The 22,192-nt window shown below is 40.6% G+C and overlaps 1 protein-coding gene and 1 long non-coding RNA gene across 4 annotated transcripts in view; one reads left to right on the top strand and one right to left on the bottom strand.

Moving 5' to 3' along the window:
• CCDC60 (coiled-coil domain containing 60) overlaps positions 1 to 19,487 on the bottom strand; it is a 65,581-nt gene extending 46,094 nt beyond the window's left edge. For all 3 annotated transcript variants that reach the window (XM_030025441.2, XM_030025442.2, XM_030025440.2), the window contains exon 1: positions 18,601 to 19,487. In XM_030025441.2, the coding sequence (XP_029881301.1) occupies positions 18,601 to 19,047 (447 nt within the window). In that variant the 5' untranslated portion in view covers positions 19,048 to 19,487. The remainder of the gene's footprint in view (positions 1 to 18,600) is intronic.
• Positions 19,488 to 20,731: 1,244 nt separating this feature from the next.
• On the top strand, positions 20,732 to 21,210 carry LOC115345921. Its single transcript, XR_003924967.1, has 2 exons — positions 20,732 to 20,835; positions 20,938 to 21,210. It is a non-coding gene; the product is annotated as an uncharacterized LOC115345921 (long non-coding RNA).
• Positions 21,211 to 22,192: the final 982 nt, after the last annotated feature.

A 22,192-nucleotide genomic window follows, 5' to 3' on the forward strand; every position in this document is an offset into this window, starting at 1 on the left:
GTCCCCATTACTGTAGTAGTTTAGCAGTTTACCACCTTTAAGCCATCAATCCTCACAACATTCTTGTCAAGTAGGAGTGTGGTATTATCCTCTTTGTATATATGAAGAATGAAGGTAGAATGAGATAAGTGACTTGTTCTGGTCACATACAACGTATACAAGAAGAGCGGGGTATTGAAAGCAGGTCTGTGAAGCCAAAAGCTTGCATCTTAGCCCAGAAGTCCCAGATCCCCTTCCACAGTCTGAATCCTACAGCATTTGCCAGTGTCACTGAAGAACCAATATTGAAGGAGGCAAATTTCTGAACCTCCTCCTTTCTCCTCAACCATGTTTTAGTTTAACATTCCACAACTGTTCTTCATGTGGATGCTGAGCACTGAAGTTTAAGTGGATTTCAGATGTGCTGTTGACACCTTGCCCTCTGCCTTTTTCTGTCTTATCGCAACTCCTCGTGGTCCTTAAGATCTTCAGAGTTTCAAACAGCTCCTTTAAAAGTCTTGGCATTTATATGCAAGCAGGACAATCTGTTTATTTTACAGGCTGAGTAAAAGAAATTTCACTCTAAGGTGACCTTTGCTTGCATTTTTTCTTGGAGGGAAGCAGAGTGGCTATTTTCAATCTCCAGAATGCTGCATCTAGATTCATAGCAAATATGCTGGGATGACTGGCTCAACCGACCCATTAGCAAACCCTTCACAAGGTGTCTGACAGCGATTATCTGCTTTATCCTGCTTCATAGTAGACCCAGTTTAGCTTGAGATGAAATTCGATTTTCTAGTAGAAACCAAGTTTCACAGCACCAAGGAAGTAGCATCAAGGTGGCCTGTAGCTAAGCACTCATTTTTCTAGGACATTCCTCTGCTGCTTTCTCACAGGATCTTATAGTTAGGAGTTACTTCAGCTGGCAATGGCAAAAGACTGCAAAATGCTAAACTGGATCAGGAGCCTGAGACAAAGTACACTACTGTGTAATAATCTTCACACCACCCTGTGCTGTCTGAATAGCTTAAACGTTTCACAGAAGTAAAATTAGAATTAGCAAAAATAGAGGCCTTAAAACCAAATAGTTCTTTACCTTACAAAAAAGGTAAAGCAATTAGGCGGTTTAGGAAGATGTCAATATCTCATTGATTTTTAAGCGGTAAACTGTCTTTTTAAGATACACTCTTTCCCTAGCAGTAGCTAATTCCTTCTTCCTCTCCTGCCCAGCTTATACCTTAAACTCAAGTACCGACTAAGTCCTTCACACAGGGGTAGTATATCATCCCAGTCCCACCAAAGCCAGTTATGTGTAACCTCTACACAACAGACAGAAAAGACAGGATGGCGATGAAGGATCAATCCAGCAAACGGAATGCCTTTGCTCTCTAAAACCACAGCCACGTTAGCTAGAATTTCAAAATTATTGAAAATTCAATATTACAACACAATTTCCCCCCCCAGGAATATATGTCTTATAGTTTTTGAATAGGTCTTATTAAAGTGCACACATGCCTAAAAAGTTATTTACTTTTTCAGTGGAACAGAGGTGACTTCTACTAAAAGTACGATCACTGGCCCAGAAAAAAAAAAAAAAAAATCTCGGAAAGATGAGCTACTTCCTATTTCACTGTCAGACCTACAACGGAAAAAAATTTCAAGTGACAATATAATGCAGATAATGCAGTGAGATATGCTATATAGCCCAAGGTAAACAAAACTGGCTTTGCAGTCTTTTTTCTTGTCAGTTGCTGTAGCCCACTTAACAAATAAATGGATTTGGGGCCAAAACCATTATCATCACTGCATCCATTCCCACAGAAATGCATTCTCTGAGAGAGAGAGGTCCTGAGGTCCTGGGAGAAAACGTGCACCACTCCTACTGGTTTTGTTGATAAATAGAAAATATCATTCTGCAAAGACTGTTAAGCAAGCATTTTTCATAAGATCTAAAATAATTTGAAACCCCAGCAACAAAAAAAACCACATTAAAAAATACAATATAACAGGCTTCCTGGCACAATTTTCTCAAACAACAGCTGGCCAAGTATGCCAGACTCACAGGAAAGAAAGAGCTGGCTGTGCTTTCTAAAGGACATTATTTCAAACAAACTAGATCTCAGAACTCCCTTGATCTTAAGAAAGCAGAAAAATCTTTTTAGTTGGCATAGGGACAGCTAAACTATTGGTAGAATGAACAACTAATTATGGTTAAATTCACCTCTGGAAGGAATTGGGAATGCATAAGCAAGCCCAGCTTTGCCTTGTAAACAGAACACACAGTGGATCAGTCCCAAGAACTTCTATCTCAAGCTCCAAGACCCTTACTTCCATAAATTTTTAGAAAACCTCTTTCATGACAAAGTCGAGTTCAAAATTATCAGCTTTATGTGGGCAATTTTGCTTTACTGATGTCTCAGAACACCTGATAGCTTATGTTAGTAAGGCTGGTTTATTAGAATGCATTGCATCCACCCGTATTTGAGTTTTTTAAAGAAAGGAGCAGGGGAGAGAAAGGGCTTAGAGAATTTTCCTGCTACTTAGAGTCAAATTACTAGATGTTAAGTTCCTAATTACATGAGCTAGCTTTGTGTCTACCCAGCACTTATTTCTAGAATGTCTCAACCTGATGAGGTATGCTTTTTTTTTTCCACATAGACAAAGCCAGCCAAAGTCTGAAAGCCATCTGACATGAACAATGATTTGTTAGAAGCCTCACAGCGGACTAAGCTCTGATCTCTGGGCAGCCAGACCCAGAAGTGGTTCACGCCCTGTATATAAGGACAAGGTGATTTTCAGAAATAGTTCTTAAGGAGGATGGGCAGGACCAATGGAGGCTGGGAACAGCAATATCATGGAAAACCACACCTTTATTTGATTAAATGTCTTAGCTTCCAGAGCTCTATGACCCTGGTTGCTCAGACATCTGCAAAACTTCACACTTTACAGTCAAACAAACATTTATTTTGATACAAGGTACTAAAGTAAAAGTGGTACAAAATGTATTCATCATTTCCATGATTAAAATTGGTTACTCTCAGATAACAGTAGAATAAGTTTAGGTGCTTGTGTGTGAGCAACTGAAGAGCTAGAACTGCAATAACCAGAGGTCTAAAACACTATAATTGACTGTCATTTCAGATTGCATGACCCTATTTGTTTGCAAGGAATATGCTAAAATGTGTTTTACATGATTCTTCTCTAGAGAAAAGCTGCGAATAACTGGAATAGCCATGGTGATTTTTTTGCTTGTATATTTATACTTGCAGAACACAAAAATAAGACAATAATCTTCATCTCTATCCTAGGCTTTACTTTGTCCTTGGCATAGTAAAAAGAATGGACATTACTGAACCACTTTCACAGTAAAACTTTAAAAGGTCTCTTAGTAATGAACTTTCTTCCTATGCTGAAGACTGAGGGTTTCCTATTCAGGTTTGTGCAGAAGAGATCTATCTTGGACTTCTCCAATCATAGATCATTTGATTTACTCAGAACTAATCTAAGCAGCATTCAGTCACATCAACACACATACTTACCAAAGCTCTGTTGCAGTAGACAATTTATTTGGTCCATATACCTAGTTTGGTAAGAAGCTATAAAGTCTAGCATAGTCTTAATCAGTGTGAAGGTTAAAGGTCTGAGGAGTCTTAGGGATGTGTCAAGAATCTAATTTCCCTACAATCCATATGGATAGTCTAGAATTAGCTGTGGGACTATGACACATTCTAGAGAAATAGCAGTGTCTTAGGATAAATGCTTAAGCTAATGTGTTCTGTTTCATAGCTCTGTTTTTTTGCTGAGTAATATCTAAACCTCATGTAACAGGAGCCTGAAGGTGTTGGAAAGGCTAGACAGCAATATTGTGATTGGAGAAGAAAATGTCGAATGTATAGGGAAAGAGTAAGCCTGTGCTTGTTAGAGCAATTGTTTCACTTGTATCTTCCCAGCTCACTAGTGGCACTCTAAATGTTGTTATTCTGAGATCACAATGACTCATGTTTCTGTGGAAGAAAACAATGGAAAGCCAACATTAACAGAAAGCTCAGCTGATTAAACATCACTTCCTCCCATCTATGGCTTTCCTAAGAAAACTTGTGTGGAGGAGAGCTGTGCTAACAGATTGCTTTCCAAGTAAGAAATCCAAGTGAATTATTACTCAGGCCAAATGGTTATCAAAACTAACTACTTTTTTCCAAAGTGGTAGCTGTTATCTGTAGATCTCAAGCTTTTGGCAAACAAACATTACATCCAGTTTGGGGGGGGGGAGTTTTTTTCCCCAAAGACAGCTAAGGCTCAGTGATTAGGAAAAACAAGTTTCTGCAAAGAAATGTTAGATAAGTTTAGTAACAGTAATTCTCTTCCATTATCACAGCACTTTAAAGCATTTCTAAAAGGATGCAGTTTTCTAGCCACGTCAAGATAGATAATATCCTAATGCACAAATTTCTGCTACAGATTCTCTCCTCTAAGAATGCAGACAGATTAATCAAAATCTCTAAGCAGATTAGCAAAGACAAATTTTTTGTTACTCTGCATGCAGTGACATACCTAAGGTCAGAATGTAACCTTCCATATGGAGTAGCTAGACAATGAGAATAATATAGTAGGTTCATTATGGAATTTATCTATCATTTTTTCAAATCATGTTTTGTCTTTCAAAATTTAAACTTCTACATTTATCTTGCACACTGTCTAATCTTTTGGATATTCCAAATCATATTTTAAAAACTCACACGATTGAGTTTGTATAATGCGAAATTTAATGACCTGTAAAATGAACAGAGTGCATCTGCCAGCCCTAAAAAAGTCATCTTTTCACCACATGCACGTCACAATATGGGACTGACAGTTCCATTGTTATTTTTCCAGGCAGCCACTCCTGTTGCTTCCCTAAAACATACATGCATTTTGGCATGCAAGTTGAAGACTATTTTTTGCCAGTAACACTTTAAATAGAATAAACAGAAAGTATACAATGGTTGCTATATAAATGCACATTCTCCCCAGGTAAACTGAAAATACAAAGTTTACAAACAAAAAGATAACCAAATTCTGAACCACTATTTAATTTCACTCAAGCATATTTTTGTTAAAGGGTCAAATTCTCTGCTGCAATAAAGGTCCTGACTGAATCCATATTTTGACAGAGATGAATACAGTCCATACTGCAACAGCAGAATGGATGTGCATCTACAGACTGGCTGGCACCAACTTCATCCATTATAAACATGAGACAGATGAACACGTCAAGAAAAGGATCTTAGCAGCTACGTTTTATGCAAGATTACAGAGTATCCTTTAATCCCGATACAAAGCCCAAAACACCCTTTATATCTATACCAAGGTCCTAGCAAAAAGCTCTCCATGGGTTTTAGATATAACATACTGAACTAAAAATGCCCTTTATTATCTATTTGTAATTCATGCTAAAACTTCAGCATGCACACACCCATCCCCCTCATTTGTACCTAGTATAGGCTGGATCATCAGATTAAGTTAGCTAGCATTCTGGCATAGATTTGACTTTGGTTATCTGAAAATAAAGCTGTAAACCGTTTTATCTGCGACTTAAAAAAAAGAAAGTATTAATATTTAGGAATGACTCTACACTTCTTGTAAAAGAAGTTCAGTCCAAACTGCTAATATCCGACACATAAATAAGGGAATAACCCACAGCTAAACCATCAAACTTGACTTTCCAAAGGACAGCTATTTTCAGAAGCATTTTGTGGTAGCCATGCCAGCTGCACACACAGACTGCATTACATCTGTGGCCCATTCTCCTTAAGCATTGTCTTTGTTTTGATTTCCTATTTTGTATTCCATTAGTTTTAAGGCTGTATGTCATACTGCCATTAAATCACTGTTTTCAAGCAATAGTGTCTTCCAGCTGACCTCAGAGCAAAACAGCACAAAGACTTACATTCATACAGTTTGGTGTTACAACCAATAGGCGCTGGAAAGCCTTACTCCAGAGCCTCCTTCTTACATGGCTAACTTGCTCTGACTTACCAGTTATTGCCACGCACAAATTCAGATCTCACATAGATAATATAAGCTAACATTAATTTAGGAAAACAGCTGAAAGTTAAATACCTGAAGGGAAAAAAAAAAAAACAAAACATGCACAACATTTTACCCAAAGCAGCTTTCTTAAAAGGGAATGATTCAAACATTTCTGATGAGCTAATGGAAAGCGACATTTTGGAAAAGGTTTTTTGGTTGGTTTTTTTTTTTGCATCTGTTTTTATCTGCTTTCACTAAAAGATGAAGTGGGCTCACTGTCAGCAAGAGTGATTTCTGACTATCAGACAGCAAAGTTGAATGGATTCCATGCTGCTGAGCTTTTAGAAAAAGCCAGAAAAAAAATAAAAACAGCTTCCATCTGATGAACCTGGATAGGGATCACTAGGTTCCTGCCAAGGTTTAATTTCTCATTTTTCATGGATTAACATCATTGTTTATAGTTCAGGCTGTTGCATAGTGACACAAGCTCTAAACAGGGTGACAAGAAACAAACCCAACCAACCAAATAACAATTCCAAGACATAGCAGTGCCTCTGACAGGAGTTTAAAATGAGCTTATTTTACAGAAATCCACCTATGAGCTTCACCAACAATGGCAGCATTTGTCGAGGCAGAGTTTGCGGGTGAAGTGCCCGAGAACCCTCCAGCGATGGTACAGCTGTCTGCACAGAGGATTCAGCTCCCTGAACTGTAATGAGCAATTTGTCTCACAGCTTTGATCCACTGTCAGTTTAGCTGACACTGACTCCAGGAATTAATTTCTAACATTTCAGGGTAACCTAATAAAAAAAAAAAAATGGAACCAGCGTGTGGTACATATCTGTAGATAACCTATCACCTGCTGCAGGTGTTAACAGAGAAGTTAAATGTGTTTCTGTTATAGTACAAAGACTCTCAGTTTCTTGAATGCATAAATACATAACCCTAAGACAAAGTATCAACAAGGTAAAGCAGCATAAAGGACAGAATGTTTTAACCATATGCTCTAAGCTAATACTGTCTTGGTCCCATGTATTTGAGAAGCTTCCTTAGAGAAAAGGCTTCAGTTGTACAACTGAACAGATCCTTTATTTGATCAGTCTGCTCACTTCGGAAAACAGGTTAAGAACTACAGGGAGATCAGTTTCCAAATTTTTAAAACCATCACAATGGAATTGAACTAGAATATGTTTGGGTTTTAATTACAAGACAATTGTTACAGACTTTCAATTATTTTGTCAATGTAATCAATGCACTGTATGAAAGTCATAAATACCTCTAGCTCTGGCATAACTGATCAACACTAAGTAGAGCAGTAAATACTGGCTTTAGAAAATATTTAGGACAGGAATATAAAGTCTCTTTAAATTCAGTCCTACCGTTATGCTGTCATTATGCTGCAGGTGGATCACAATCCACCTATTTCAGTCTGTTCTGGGCAAAAATCTGTCAGTAACAAACTGCCACTATGTTGCGGCTTAAGGTTGTCACACTTGACCATTGTGAAACAATGGCAGTCACACCATTCTTCACCAGTCAGCCAACAAACCTGCCAAAGCATTACACCAGCAAGAAAGTACTAGTCCTAAGAGTTACCAATGACCAGACTTCCAGACCTTTACTATTTCCTATTCCCCTGTATTCAGGCATGTGTCTGGCAGTAGGTTATGTGACAGGAGGGGAACATTGCTGCTGGGCTCTCACATGTGATTTTTAGTGGGAAATGTTGTGCACGTAGGCTCCATAAGATAACGTTCACTACCTTCAGTATTGTGTCACAGCCTCTCTGACATATCCAACACAGTCAGTTGGCAGACCAGAGATCAAGATGACCAGTAGCACCTGGCAGCTAGGCTCAGACAGCACCAGAAATACAGAAGGTATCAGTCTAGTCATAGGGGAATTCAACCACATGAATAAGTCTTATTCTAAAACTGTGAGACATGACAGGTTTGACTTTCTGCCATTAACTCGCGAGTGAAAAAGAATGTTTGTCCTTTATTTTTAGGTCATAGTTAAGAGATAACTTCATTTACTCTTTAAATAGCTCTCCAAACAACAGGGCAAACAATTAGCTATGAGGATCATTTGTATTCTAATAAAGCTGTAAGTCTTCCTCTATCTGGACTGGGAGCTAACAGATTCAAGGGGTACAAGCAGTTAAAGAATGACTTTGGGGAGAGAGGGAGGAATGAACTGAGAACAGAGTTCAGAAACACAAGGTTTCTGAGGCACCGAGAGGGAAATGTTGACACATAGTGGGACCAAATGATGCCACCTAGGAATCCTGGACAGATCAGCGTGCTCAGTACGGAAGGCTCAGTATGGAAATGAGGCACTCTGATCACTGGGAACCATTGGTTGTACCTGCAGGAGAGAAGTGAAGCACCGAGGTCAAAACTGTTGAAGTAAATACATTTTGGACTGAAGTACCACAGCCCAAGGACTGCTGTAACAGATGAGGAATGACATGATTTCACCCTCCCAGAAGTGCCACAGGCATTAGCTCAAGGCCAAAGACACAGTAGAGTGCACTCACAGAGACTAGGATTGGCCAGAGGCTTCAGTGGGTTCTGTAATTTACTGCAACCTAACTTTAATTGCAGCAGAGAAAACAAAAATAACCCTAACAGCTTTGCAGTCTCTTTATTTCAAACATATGGATTATTATCTGGAGGCCAATGTAATACAGCTAGAATTTGCCTTTTATGAGTAAGAATAGTTACTAAAAAGTCAAAATAATTCTTAAAAAAGGTAAGATTTTTAATGGATGCAGTGTATGAATGAGTGATTACAAATTTTAATATATCACAACCGCTTTATGAAGCATCTTTTGACCCTTAAATGAAATTGTGTAGGTGTCTATGAACCAAAATGCTTGCAGACCAAAAATCTAGCAGTGTTTCACTTGAAGAACTGTGCCTTACTCCATGATTACTCCACTGAGGTTGATAGGCATATGAAATATCCGAGTATTCCACCCACACCAATAAGGACTGTGGAATCTGTCATTTGTACCTGCTTAGATCAGCAGAGGGGACACAAACCTTTTAGCAGTAAGTCATTGAGGAATTAAGTTAAAACCTCCCTCTTAATACACCAGAAAAAAGGTTCCAGGCTAAAATACCCCAAACAATATCACAGCCTAGTTTTCACAAATAACACAAAGTAACTGCTTTTTCCAAATGAACAGAATCCAAAGGAAAATTATAGCTACTGCCTCCATTCCCCATACATTGCTTTTGAGCTCTCAATGTTGAGACTGACAGTTATATAGCTGCCTAATTAAATTGACTATTGTCCCCTAAAAATACACGCTCTCTTAGCTCTCCTTCTGTGCAAATAGCATAACATTAATTTAATGGAAAGGTCACATTATACTACAAGGAATGTAGTGACAGTCCGTTATGTCTTTCTCTCCCTGCTTACAGTCCTCCCCGCCATCGCTGTTGTGCATTCAACACTTTTTCTATAGGCATTTCATGAATAAGGAGAAGCTACTCTAGCCATGGAAAGCACTGCCTTTCACTGCTTTCAATTTAAGACACATCATTCTACAATCTCAAGGAAAGCGAAACACCACCAATCTGATTTTACACAAATGGTTTTTCCTCTGCAAGCCATTCCCATTTAAGAACAGGTTTCAAAGTTCTTGCATTCAGATCAACTTACCCCAAGACTATTATTTTCTGTATGAGAAGGATGATTCCTCCTCTGCCATGCAAAGTCTGGGGGAAATTAGCAAGGTCTCCTTGGCTAAACTTCAACTTGCTTAAACTGCTGTCTGCTCGCTTAAGTTCACCTCTCCTTTTTCAACTGGATACATTATTCTTCATCACTTTCTATCCTGAACTCTCAGGTAGTATTGCTCTGCTCTGTTAACCACAGTAAACCAGACCAGGGATGGCTGATATGACCTCTACATTCAGTCTGCAAAGTGCTTTTGGCATCATTTTGGGTAAAACTGATCTATAAATATATTAACCTTCCTAGAAACGAGCATAACCCAACCTATCTACAAATCCAGTCCAGCATGTCTACATCAGTTCCAATTTTTTTTCCCCCCTCATGTGAATATAAAAACCTCCACATTGTTCATGTTCCCCTGCCCCTAATTAAATACCTACCACTTCCTACTAGTGATCACATTCACAGAGAGGTTCCTAAGTTCGACGTACACAAAAGAGCTCTGCTTTCCCACCTGAAACATTTTGTTATATTTTACTGGTACACATACATTCATTCCTGACATAACTCCACTGAACATGACATTAGAGAAATCCACCAGTGTCTGGTAAGGTCAGCATTAACATTCCTTTGTGCTATCAGTGACACAAAGGAATAGGAACCAGAAACTCATCCACGAATTACAAAGAGTGTTAACATTACTGTCCAGTGCAAGATCTAAACCGATCATACCCACAGACAGTAACAACCATTTCTTTCTCACCTAGAACTTTTAGTCAAATATCAAAATGTTTTTTCTCCATTCTCTCCCAACAGTAGCCATTTGATGAAATGTTTTCAGTTATCAAGAGTCAATTTTAACTGCCACACTGCAGCCAGAGGAGCACCATGTTCTTCAAATACAAGGAATAGCCTATTTCTTCATTATATAACCTACAGAGTATTTGTATGCACTATTTAAGAGAAGCAAACATTAAACCTGTTAAAAATCTAACGTTTTGAATACACTCTGAAGTGTAACCTTTGTAATGCACTTCTCTCCTGCCCCAGGCATGATATTGCAGATCAATTCCCAAACCTAGGTGAGCAATGCAATTCGCTATAATGACAACTCAAGCTGTAATCACAGAAGTGTAATGCACCATGACTGTACCAGCAGCCTGACATTTGGCAAGTTTACTAAAACCTTAATAACAATGCATTATTACATTTGATATGCTTCCCGTAATTCATTATGGAAGCAGCCTTTAGGAACAGAAATTGAACTTTTGAAATTGATTAGACTGTTTTGAACTTAATAGCATGGAGATTGTGCAGACCTCACCGGCTAGCTGCTGTTCCAGAGATATGTCAAACTAATTTAGCAATCATAAACCCTTTATTTTTATAGAACATAATGTTTTTGCATAGTTAGGCTCAGGTCAGGAGTACCACCTAGCATTTAATATTCATGTTAGAAAGTAATACTACAAATCTTAACCAAATAAAAAAAGCCCAATCTTAAAAACGTAGTTCCATAAGCATATGCCCTATCTTCAGTCTCATTTATATCACTATTTTTGTTCCACACTCTAAAAGAGAAAGCAAGAACACCTGCAGGAAAAACCAAGAGCTCAGGAACAGAAAGTTCTTCACTATAATACCACGTTTATACTTTCCATACGCAATTAGCTAAGATAATCCACTTTTCTAAGTCACTTTCTCCAAAGGTACAAGAAAGGTAATGATTGTCAGTCTCACAAGGCCATGAAGAAAAACATTTCAACAAAACTCTCAGTACATGGGTGCTTAAACGTTATGGTTAACAGTAATAAAACCAACTACTTCACCATTGAAGGACTGCTGCTCCTCTAAAATAGCCAAGAATTTCTAACAGACACATGACCACAATGGCAGAGTAGATCACAGATAACAATAAAAAATGAAATTCAGAAATTCCGCATCAACAACAGCTTCACCATGCCTGCTTAATAATCTCAAATACTTGATCAGCAATGTTGTTATCCTCATTAGAATTGCTGCAATATGATGTAATATTTCCCCGTTTTGTCCATAAACATGTCAAATAAGAATTTTAGTTCCTCAAAAATGGCGTGACTGACATTTTTCAACTTTTTAGTAAGGGCTTTTAAAAAATCTAACCCAAGTTAAAAGAAATAGGTTTCTGGTTCAGGCTAACAAAAGGGAATAAACTTAATTAATAAAACCAACAGTAGCCAGTGTACAGACTAACAGCCTACTCTAATGTAACATTTGTTGAAGAAGGCAGAAAACTATCTGCGATAGCAATTTAGGCGTATACCCAAATTAGATAAAATGTCTAAAATCAAACTTTCCTTCTTATATCGTTCTCTCTGTTGCAGTTCTGTTTATGACAACACCATTATCTATCATCTCATTTCACAGCTTCTGTTTATCTTTCATTCCATTCCTCCTTTTAGTACCACTCTCACACAATCAAACTGCTCCAGACCGCTAGTTCAGTCACCTAAAGCTATACCCTTTTCTGTTATTCCATAGCCAAATTATCCACAGTCTGCTTATTCACCACTTTCTAATATGCCCTCAAACCTTATGCATTCAGGCTTACTAACATTTAATAACATGTACATAAAAGCAGCAATATAATGGTACATTATCATTACATTGCAAATGGCTGGTGGGTCAATGCCTCCTTGGATGGGTGAGAAGAAAGTCACCTATATGAGAGAGAGAGAGAGGCCATTAGGCTGTTCATTTCCAAACACTCTCCAAGTTTGTCTTTTGCAACAAGAAATGCATCTGTTACTATTTTTAAAAAGGAAAAGTAGTGTAGTGTTATGCTTGCTAACATAGTAGAAGGCTATAGAAGACAAGACAGTTAAAAAAGTACTTGAGCAACTCATTCTATTTACTGGAAATCAACATTATCCATAAGAAGCATACAACCAGAGTTTCACTTGCTTTTTGCTAGCAGCGACCCTGGTGAAAGCTGGAAGTGTACATCAGCTTTCATCATGGCAAGTGAAGCAAAGATGTCCCCTCGGATGCATAACATGCATGAATTCTGTTCTGCCTGATGATTACCATGCTGAGAGCTTGCACACATATGTTATCGATAAAGGTTATGAAGCTTGTAGAAAAGTCGTTGGTGTAACACCCACAGTTAGTTTCCCCCCCACACACCCCCCAGAGCAGAACAGCTACTTCCCTGTATGTTTACTCCAGAAAGAAGAAAAAACTAAACACCTCACAACTCGTATCTGGTTAACACCAGAGGAAAAAAAAAAAAAAAAGCCAAACCACAAGAAAACCCCATAACACCCTTTTACCTATTAAAACCAAGAAAAGGAAACTAGACAAGGTTAGCAAAAGAAAAACTACCTGTTAAATGCACCTGTGTTAATTAGGTACAAGAAATCTCCATGGAAACCTAAGTCAGGCATACCTATATACCCACTGTATGGTAGGCTTTCAAATGGAAGCATCACACACTGGTGACAAAGTCTTTCAGACATTAAAGTACATTCAGCCAGGTCTCTCAGAGGCATAAAACGATGCACCCTTTCATTTCCGTAACAAGTAGTAGAATCTTTCTTACAATGTGAGACTATCAACTCAGAAGTTGTAATCACAGTGTCACTGTGCTTGCACCTGCTTGTTTTGTTTTACATGCTCTGTACTTAACATTGCTAATATGTTTCGGCGACAGCAAGGTGATAAACTGTAGTCAATTGATAAAGGGTAGTTTTCCAACTACTGACTTTTCTTGCACAACCTATTTCTTTCTCTCCTGTCCTGGAGCATTTCTAGCACATAAGCTTATGGCCAGCTGTAAACTGTCATGACTTCAGAAAGCAAGAAAGGGCAAAAAAAAAAAAAAAAAAAAAGGAAGGAAGTAATTTCTTGAAAAGTAGAAGTGTCCCACATTAACTGTGTTGCACTCAGGAAATTCATTTTCTTCATAATCTGCAACAGAGAGCCAAGATAGCCAAGTCACGACACAGTCTATATTGCAATGGAAGGGTAAGGACAAACCTGGTTTTGCAGGTGCTTTTAGTTTTCACACTGATTTTCATATGGGGGGCATGCACCGCGGTCATAGCTTCGAAAAAGAAAAAAAGAACTTGGGTATAATTTTGTGTTTCTTATCTTCATTCCCAGTTCTTCATCAGAAATGCACAAGGACAAACAAGATAAATTTGGATCACAGAGGAAGCTGAAAGTATGACTCTCACAGCTACAATCACTTCTATAGCCTCCCTGTTTCTTCCTTGTTCCCTTCATTATGTTCAAAACACCAGCCCATATAAACATTGTAATTCATGAGCTGACACATTGTCATGACGTGATGAGCCTGGCAAAATAGTACAAGCAGAAAACCCCCAAATAACCTTAAATCAAACATGAATTAACCCTTTCAAACAAAGCACATCTCAAAATTCTCACTTTCATACTGCCAATATGTGTTTTGTAATTGTTAAAGAGATACTCAAGTGTTTACCTCTAGCAAGCAGTGGAAAGATGTGGAAGGGTTCAATTTCACCAGCCAACAATCTAACAAAATAACCTGAGATATACTTGAACCTGGACATCTCTGTCAATGCTTTGGCACTTCTGAATAACAGCCATCCCAGCGATAACTCACCCTTATATTCTACTTCACATAGCTAATACAGAAAAAAATACTCTAGAAAGTATTTTATAGCTTTTCACTTTCAAAGCCAGTTGAGTAGTTAACAGAAAGAAATATTGTGCTGTCCTCTTTCTCACTAGCATTTGTTGAAATTTCACATTCTTCACATAGGAAGTTTCAAGGTATTTCTGAAGCTTCCTCTAAATGTATAATAAGGTTGGTTGTTTTTTTTTTTTTTAAATGACTCAGGCATAGCACTTCTTAGATGCAGGTGTGAGACGAGAGTTGATCAATGACCATATATTGGTTACTCAATTCAGAAAGCATTACAGATGTCACCACACCAGTGTAGTCTGGCCTGACCAGTTTCCCCATTTTGGAGATACTAGGAAGGCTACCCACCATTAATGTTTTCCTGCTCTTCCCAGAGTGATAAGGAATTTTATGATTGACCTTCACATCAGAGAGCTGGCAGGAAAAAGGTTCTTTGCATTAGAAGTTCTGCCTTGAAATACATGGGTTTAGTCTTCTGGAAAGCAAGATTTTTAAACTGGAAACCCTGACAGATCTTTAACTGCAGCAATAGCAAATAACATCAGTGTAATTTCTCTTGAAAGAAATTGCTCTGTTTTCTTCTCCAGTTCCCAGCTTAAAACCTTTCATTGCTGATGCTGTTGTCAATCTTACCTAGTGACCTGTTTACCCAAAGCACAGAATTACAGAACAGAATTTTATGACAAGTACAGCGCAGGCTTTGACACTAATAATACTCAAGATTTTGTGGACTTGGTTTGTTTTCAGGGCTTGGTCAGAAGGGCCACCTTTCTTTCATGTAAAAAGTCAACAAGCCACCTCAGAGGTTTTGCAAATGAATTTGTCATAGCAATTAAGGGAAAGAAGCTATATAAACATGATAAAAGGTGACTAACATCACCGTGCACCGTTACATTAAGGAATAAGAAAGAGACCTTTAACACATTGCTCTGAACACTTAGGAAATCAAAAATACTGTCTGGATAGCTACATTCTTTGACTTTCAATGAATCAGTGCTGTCTGCAATGCGCACCCGACCTTTGAGAGAGAGAGGGGAAAAACCTCAAACCAAACGAAGTAACTTCCAATTATCTGTAATGGAAGCTTGAAGGGCTCTATCTCACAGTATGGGTATGGACTGATATTAACACAACGCAGAACCAGGCAGCCCCACAGGGAATCTCCTCCCCCACCCCCCAACAAGCTTTGAAAAGGCAAGAACTTGAAATCCATTGGGAACACACTTGGTGTAGCTGCTCTTGCTAAAATACATGGCCCATTCAACATATTGGGATTCTTCTAGAAAAGATATTGGCAGGGAGCAGACAGCACGTGTAGAAAGCCACCACATAAAAAGCACATCTGAAAACACTGAGACACAACTGGAGATAAAAGTTGGGATAACTGGCAATCTAAAGCCATAATGGTCACAAAATCCGCACCACTGTGAAAGCTGGCCACTCAATTACGCTTGGATAATACTGTACAGGATGGGTGAAAGAAGCCTCCTTGTTGTGGGTTTTTTTCCTGGGGTTTGGGGGGTTTGTTGTTTGGTTGTTTTTTAAACACAAATGCTACACTTCCTGAGCTTCTCCCATCCCTTGCTGGTATTGCTAGTAGTTTGGAAGGGGTTTATTTTGTTCCAGTAGGTTGCAGTGGAATGCAATTCTTCCACTGCGTTGGCCCAGCTTTACCTAGTGTTTTTGCTGCAAGACAGATACCACATTCTCTGTGTGGCTACAGAACAGCAGAGTTTCCAATGCAACAGTGAGAACATTCAAATATCAGCTCTATATTTTCAGATACCAAATTTACTGAATAAAGATACAAAAAGCATCCATGAACGCACAGCTTTTCTGAATGCATTTGTTGCCATCAAGTATATAAAAAAGCATCTTAAATGTGCAATTATTACATATAATATCCTATGCCTGTATCATTTTGACCATCCCAGCATACTTACTCAAAGGTTTTTAGCTCTTAAAAATCTATTTTTTTAAATAATATCAGTTTAGAAAGTAGCATTTGCCAGCAGATACTAGCATATTCAAGCCCTGTTGAATTCGCAGGGCTTTTATCATCATCTTGCTTTTTACAAATTTTACTGTCATTCACCATTGCAAATCATCATCTATACTTGTGGCTGAAGAAAATGCAAACTCAGAAGGCAGACATGAATGCAAATGCATTAATTGGAGATCATGAGTTTTACTACTAGGAATGTTATGCTCTCAGACACCTGTAATTAGACATATCCAGTATCTACAATCTTTTCAGTTATGCACAGTATGATGGGGACTGCTAGGTGTGGGTGGGAATGAGGTAAATAACCCATATGAAGCAAAAATACAAGTAATACAAAGTAGTTTTAGAATTAGGCTATAGAAATACATTTCTATTCTGGTATCTCTGAAAAACACATAAACAGATTTCTGCAGAGCACACTGGCAGCTTAAACAGTGAGTGTTGGTGTGTGCACAGCATGAAAACCCTGGGCCTTCCCCAGTTTGTGGGAATGGAGGGAAGCAGAGGACAGGTCAGATTCATTGCCAGGAATTTTTTTTTATTTATTTATTTAGTTTTTCAACTTAGTAACCATTACCTTCTGGGAAAAGGTAAAAAAAGTGGTTACTCTGAGATTTTCAAGACTATGTAGTGCTTTTAGCCACACTCTCCACAAAAAGGAGCAGCAGGTGTGACTACATCCCCTCCGATAGCTTCATGAATCTAAAGCATAAGCCACAACCACGCATTTCATGGCCTACATATAGTTTATTTTCTGTATAAATCATATACTTTTAATTTGGTCAAGTAGCTGAGTTCCAACTGGGTTTCAGAGCACCCTTAAGGATCAAATCCTGACATCATTTTTCAATGCCAAAACAACAACCACCACCACAAATTAACCGACATTTTCAGGATTATCAGGTTTTTAAAGAGTGTATCTACAGTTGAAAAATCTTTAGAACAACTTCTAACATTCAGAAGGAAAGATGTTTTAGAAGTTAAGGGTTAAAACAAGAATACTGGCAACACTTGCTGGATGTTGACTAATTTACAGAAACAAGCCTCTGAATGAAGACTGGCAGCAAGATGATGCTTTAGGTAGTATGTAAAAATAAAACAAATGCCAACCATTGTCTATTTAGAACTTAAAACACTTGATCTAAAACTTTAAGCTCTGAATGCAACACACACAATCAGAGCAGAAAATTAAGTAGTGGGTGGACAGAATCGTTTCCGTCTACCCTGAATAATAACCACACTGCTTCTGCTGCAGCTCTCAGACTATCCCTTTGGGCACTCCATTAGAAGGCACATAGCAGAGCATAGTCCTCAAAGTCACAGAGACTGATGTTACAGATAGGCTGGAGATACTTCATTCGGTTTCCACAAGGAAAACTGCTCTCTGCACAAAACAGCACAGAAAACTCAGAGAGCTTCAGATCTCCTTGCATGAGCCAACAGCATTGAGGAAAAGAAAACAAATAGCAGAACACTGCAAGCTCATCTCAAGCATCAGTAACAGAGTTCTTGTTCCTGTGGTTTAATGATTCAAGCTTAACTTAGAAGCAACTTCAGACAGTTCAAGACCCACAAAGTCAGTGGGTATGCAGCACCAGGAGACCAGGAGATAATAACCACACAAACAATCAAACTATTACAGGGACACTCCTGGCTAATTCCCTTACACCTTCCTGAAACACAAATACAGATGCAAAGTAAAATGCAAAGTAATTAATCCACTACCTCTGAAGCCATCCCTACTTACGTAATACAAACACTACTCTTTGTATCATTCTTATGCTCAACTTTTGAGCTTTTTACCCACCCCTCAACTGCCACCATTTATCATCCCTGCTTTTTAACCCATCCTTTACCCTCATGCTCTCAGTAAGATTTCTCTCCTTCCGTTTTCAAGACTTGTTACCTTTCCCTGAGTATTTTTCCTTAAGTACATTCTCATTATCTCATGTTTTCCCTTTCATTCATTAGCCTGCTATTGTCTCTGCTCCATTTTAAGTGGTCTCATTAAGAGCTTTAAAGACCAGTTTCAAAAGCCAGTTCCCAAATCACAATATATACATCAGTTTGCTTTGTTTACAAATACTCCGTACCATCATCAAATATTATATCAGATTGTGATTATTCACAGGAAGGCATGGAATATTTCTTGAAACAGAAATAATTATTCCTTGCCCTTGAAACAGGGCTTGCAATTTACTTAGCGTCCCTACTTTTCTATTTAAAGCAGAACCAGGAAAGTCAGGCCTACCTGTGCAAGCTGCCCCAAAGAGTAGAGGGTGAGTTTCTTCGGGTCTGTGTAGAGAATCTCTCCAAGCTCCCGATAAGGCTTCCCAGTGGGGGTGAAGTGTCCCTGAGTAAATTGCTTTTGCCTCCTATGGTAGTTTTCCCAAAACACTTGTTCTCTTGGAGGTTCACTGCTTCTGTAAATTGTTCTGCTTCTGGCCAAGACCTTTCCCTCCTTCTGAGCAAAGCCAGGCAAAGCCTGAATGCACACAAAATCTCGAGGATTCAACATTTTAGTGGCTGCTAGCACCTTGATTCTGCTGTTCTTGGGTGGATCTGGTACCACAGGTGCCTTGAGTCTGCTGCTCTTAGGTGCGTTTGCTACCACAGGTGCCTTGGGTCTGCTCCCACCTACATTTGCTGCCACAGGTGCCTCAACTCTGTGTTTTTTAGATGCATCTGGTACCGGCATTGCTCCAGAATGGGAACCTTGGTGGTTTTAGTCCCCAAGTTATTAAAAACTCTAGTTTCTCAGTCATGAAAACGCACACCTGCTGCCCAAACTCTGAAGCAAGTCTTTTCAGTTTTCTAAAGGATAGCCCAGCAGAAGAACCTGCTGCTGACTAACAACTACATGAGGTCTCCTTCCCCTCAGCAGCCCCTCAAACAACAGAAAGAAATCCCGAGAGGCCGGAACACCTAAAATCTAACCAGTCTCCTGGGGAACACCCAGAGCCAGAGCACCTCCCTCTGAAGGGCTTGCGTTACAAATAAAAACTTCCTTTATACCTTTATTTTTAGCAACGGCACGACCTCCCCTGGCCTCGCTCCTCACGCCAAGGGCCTCCCACCTCCCAAACCCTAGGGACTTGCCTAAATTGCCCCCACCTTCCTCCTCAAGGCGCCGCGGAGGCGGCGGGGGAGAACGGGAACGAAGGACCGACCCCCTTCTCCTCAGCCGCCTCAGAGGACGACGCCGTCCCCGCGCGACGCTTAACGGCCAACGGTCCCGCGTCCCCCTGTTGCCCGGGAAACGCCGCGCGCGTGCGCGTGCATGGGGGGGGTGTGTGCCGCGGACGTGAGGCGAGCGGCGGGCCTGGCGGCGGGCTGCGGAGGTAGAAGGCGGGCTGTGGGGCCCCGTGGGTGTCTGAGGAGCGAGATCTGCGCCGGGGGCCGTGCGTGGGGGTGCCCCGTGGCTGCTCGCTTAGCCTTAGGGGTGAGGCTGCGCTGTGTGGCTGTGCCACGCGAGCGTTGCTTCGGCCCCCGGAGGCCGGCGTGGGGGGTGTTGGGGGGGTGGGGGGAAGAGTTGCAAAGGGATTCCTCTTGCAAAACCCACGCTGGGGGTCACCAGGAGGTAGCAACGAGGTTAGGGTTTCTCCAAGGGTGAGGTTGCCTGCGGAGCTGGGTTTTTTCATCTTTCTTTCAGCTGAGGGGCAAGCTAAGGTGTCGTCCCCTCCCCGCCCCGAGGTTGGGGACACCAGAGCTTGTGTCGGAGGGAGGACAGGGCCATAAATAACATGTTTTGCCTTTAGGTAAACAGAACTTTATCACTTCACGACACCGGTGGAAGGTGCAGTGGTTAAAGCACTGGCAAGTGGGAGACCTGAATGTCATTATAACAGTAAAAGCAATATTCATCAGTATTTCAATTAATTAAATATAATCTTTGGCTTCTCTCCCGGGCGGCAGCTTGGGGAGCGTGACAGAGCAACCCCAGCCCCCTCAGGCTCTTCGGGCAGATGCTGCTCAGCCCTTGAGAAAACTCATCAAATCTCACTCCTCCTACAACCGTTTTCAGTAAAAGCCTTTCAAACTTCATTCAAACCTTGTCAAACAAGCAGTAACTGGTGGCAGATGAGAACTCGAGATGAATTTAATACTGTATCTATTCAGCCCTAAAATAACACAGATGATCAGCAGCAATAGCACATTATTTGAGGTATATGATTTCCAGCAGATTGGGTTTTTAGCCTGTCAAGATCACTCCAACCATTTGAATCCTGTGAGCTCTCTAAAGGGATGGGATATCTGGAAACACCTCCTCCCCCCCAAATCTTTCCTCTCAACCCTGAAAATACCCACCCTTGCTATTATTTCACTGCATTTTAATCTGTCCAACACCTATTCGCTATTATAACTTTTGATTTAGAGTGATGTGACCAGACATGAGAGGGCAGAAGCCGCGAGCCGCAGCCCAAGGAGCGGAGCTGTGGAGCTTCACGGTGCTGAGGCTGCAAGAGGACATGGGGAACGTTTGCAGGTGGGAAGGTTCCCCCCACCTCCTTTTCCTCCCCAGCTGTATATTTTCTGCCGGCTGAATTGTTCCCCAAAACCTGGTGTCTTGTGCTCCTTTGTTTTTCAGGAGAAACTGCCCACCCATGCGCGGGTCGGGGCCAGGGGTGCTCACACATAGATCTGCTAAATTGTGGAGCTGGAGATGCAATTTCTGCTACTTTTCTCATTGGCTGCAGCTTAATCATAGATGTTTCCAGCTGAAAAGAAATATTCCCACACCCAGTGTTTGAGACAGCCACAGGAAATATCACAATTTGGTAATGACGACCCTCTGAGCACCTGCTTTTGTTGTACCTGCATGTACGAGCGTGTTTTCAACTAAAACATTTGCGAAAAAGAACCAGTTTCAATGACTTCCCTAATACAAATGTTGACATCTCATCTAGCACTGGGATTTCAGCTCCAGGGACTTAAGGGAAATATCTGCTAGACAATCACCATGTGAAAAATGTAAAAGTGGCATTTGGAAGCAGCCTTCATGCCTAAAAATGTGCTTCTGCATCCATACAGCAATGCTTTTGCATCAGAAAACAGTGCTTGATTGGTTTTGCTGATTGGTTTGCATTTGAAGAAGCCTCAGCTCAACCTTTGGCTGCAGCAGGTTAAGACCTGCCAGGGGCTTTGGGGTCCTAGAGCAGGAGCACCCCAGCTGCGACATGTCACCCCCGGCACCCTCTGATAATTTGAGTCAATCCAGATGTTGCAAGTGCTGCTGAGGATCGGGGTGGGCACGTGAGAGCCGTCCCGCACCCACAGCCTGCAGGCTTTACTGCTGTAACACTCTGGAGTTGTGCCCAAAACACACTCTGCTTCCCCAGCAGATCCATTTTTTAATGGCCTTAAAATAGGCAAAGTGCCGCTTGGCTTTTTGTCAGGATGCTCAGGGGCCAGTGGGGCTGGGAAGGACCCGGAGTGGACGTGTGCAGGGCGATGTCCTGCTGGTGCTGGAGACACCCCGTCTTTCTTGGTCTCCCCACCCTGCTCCTCGCACCTGGGTTCCCCCATCCTGCTGGCATGGGCACCCGCACCCCGTGGGCGGCTTGGGACAACGCTCTTGCAGAGGTCTTTTCACCCTGGGTGGTTTCTACAAGGCCATCATGCTGTTTGCAATTTGTTTCCCCCAAAGTTTGTCACTGGGACCCCATCCTGCAAACCCCTTCCTGGCAAGAAGTTCCCTCCGGAGCCCTGACCTTGGGGCCATTTCCATAATGCCATTTCCATATAAATAAGCTCCCTCCAAGACAGAGGAGGATGTATTATTCAGAAACAACAAAAAAGATGACCTATGGGTTTGTGTTTTTGGAGACACGCAAAACCTTTTT

This window comes from Aquila chrysaetos, chromosome 9 (assembly GCF_900496995.4).
Source record: "Aquila chrysaetos chrysaetos chromosome 9, bAquChr1.4, whole genome shotgun sequence".
In the NCBI taxonomy this organism is placed as follows: domain Eukaryota; kingdom Metazoa; phylum Chordata; class Aves; order Accipitriformes; family Accipitridae; genus Aquila; species Aquila chrysaetos.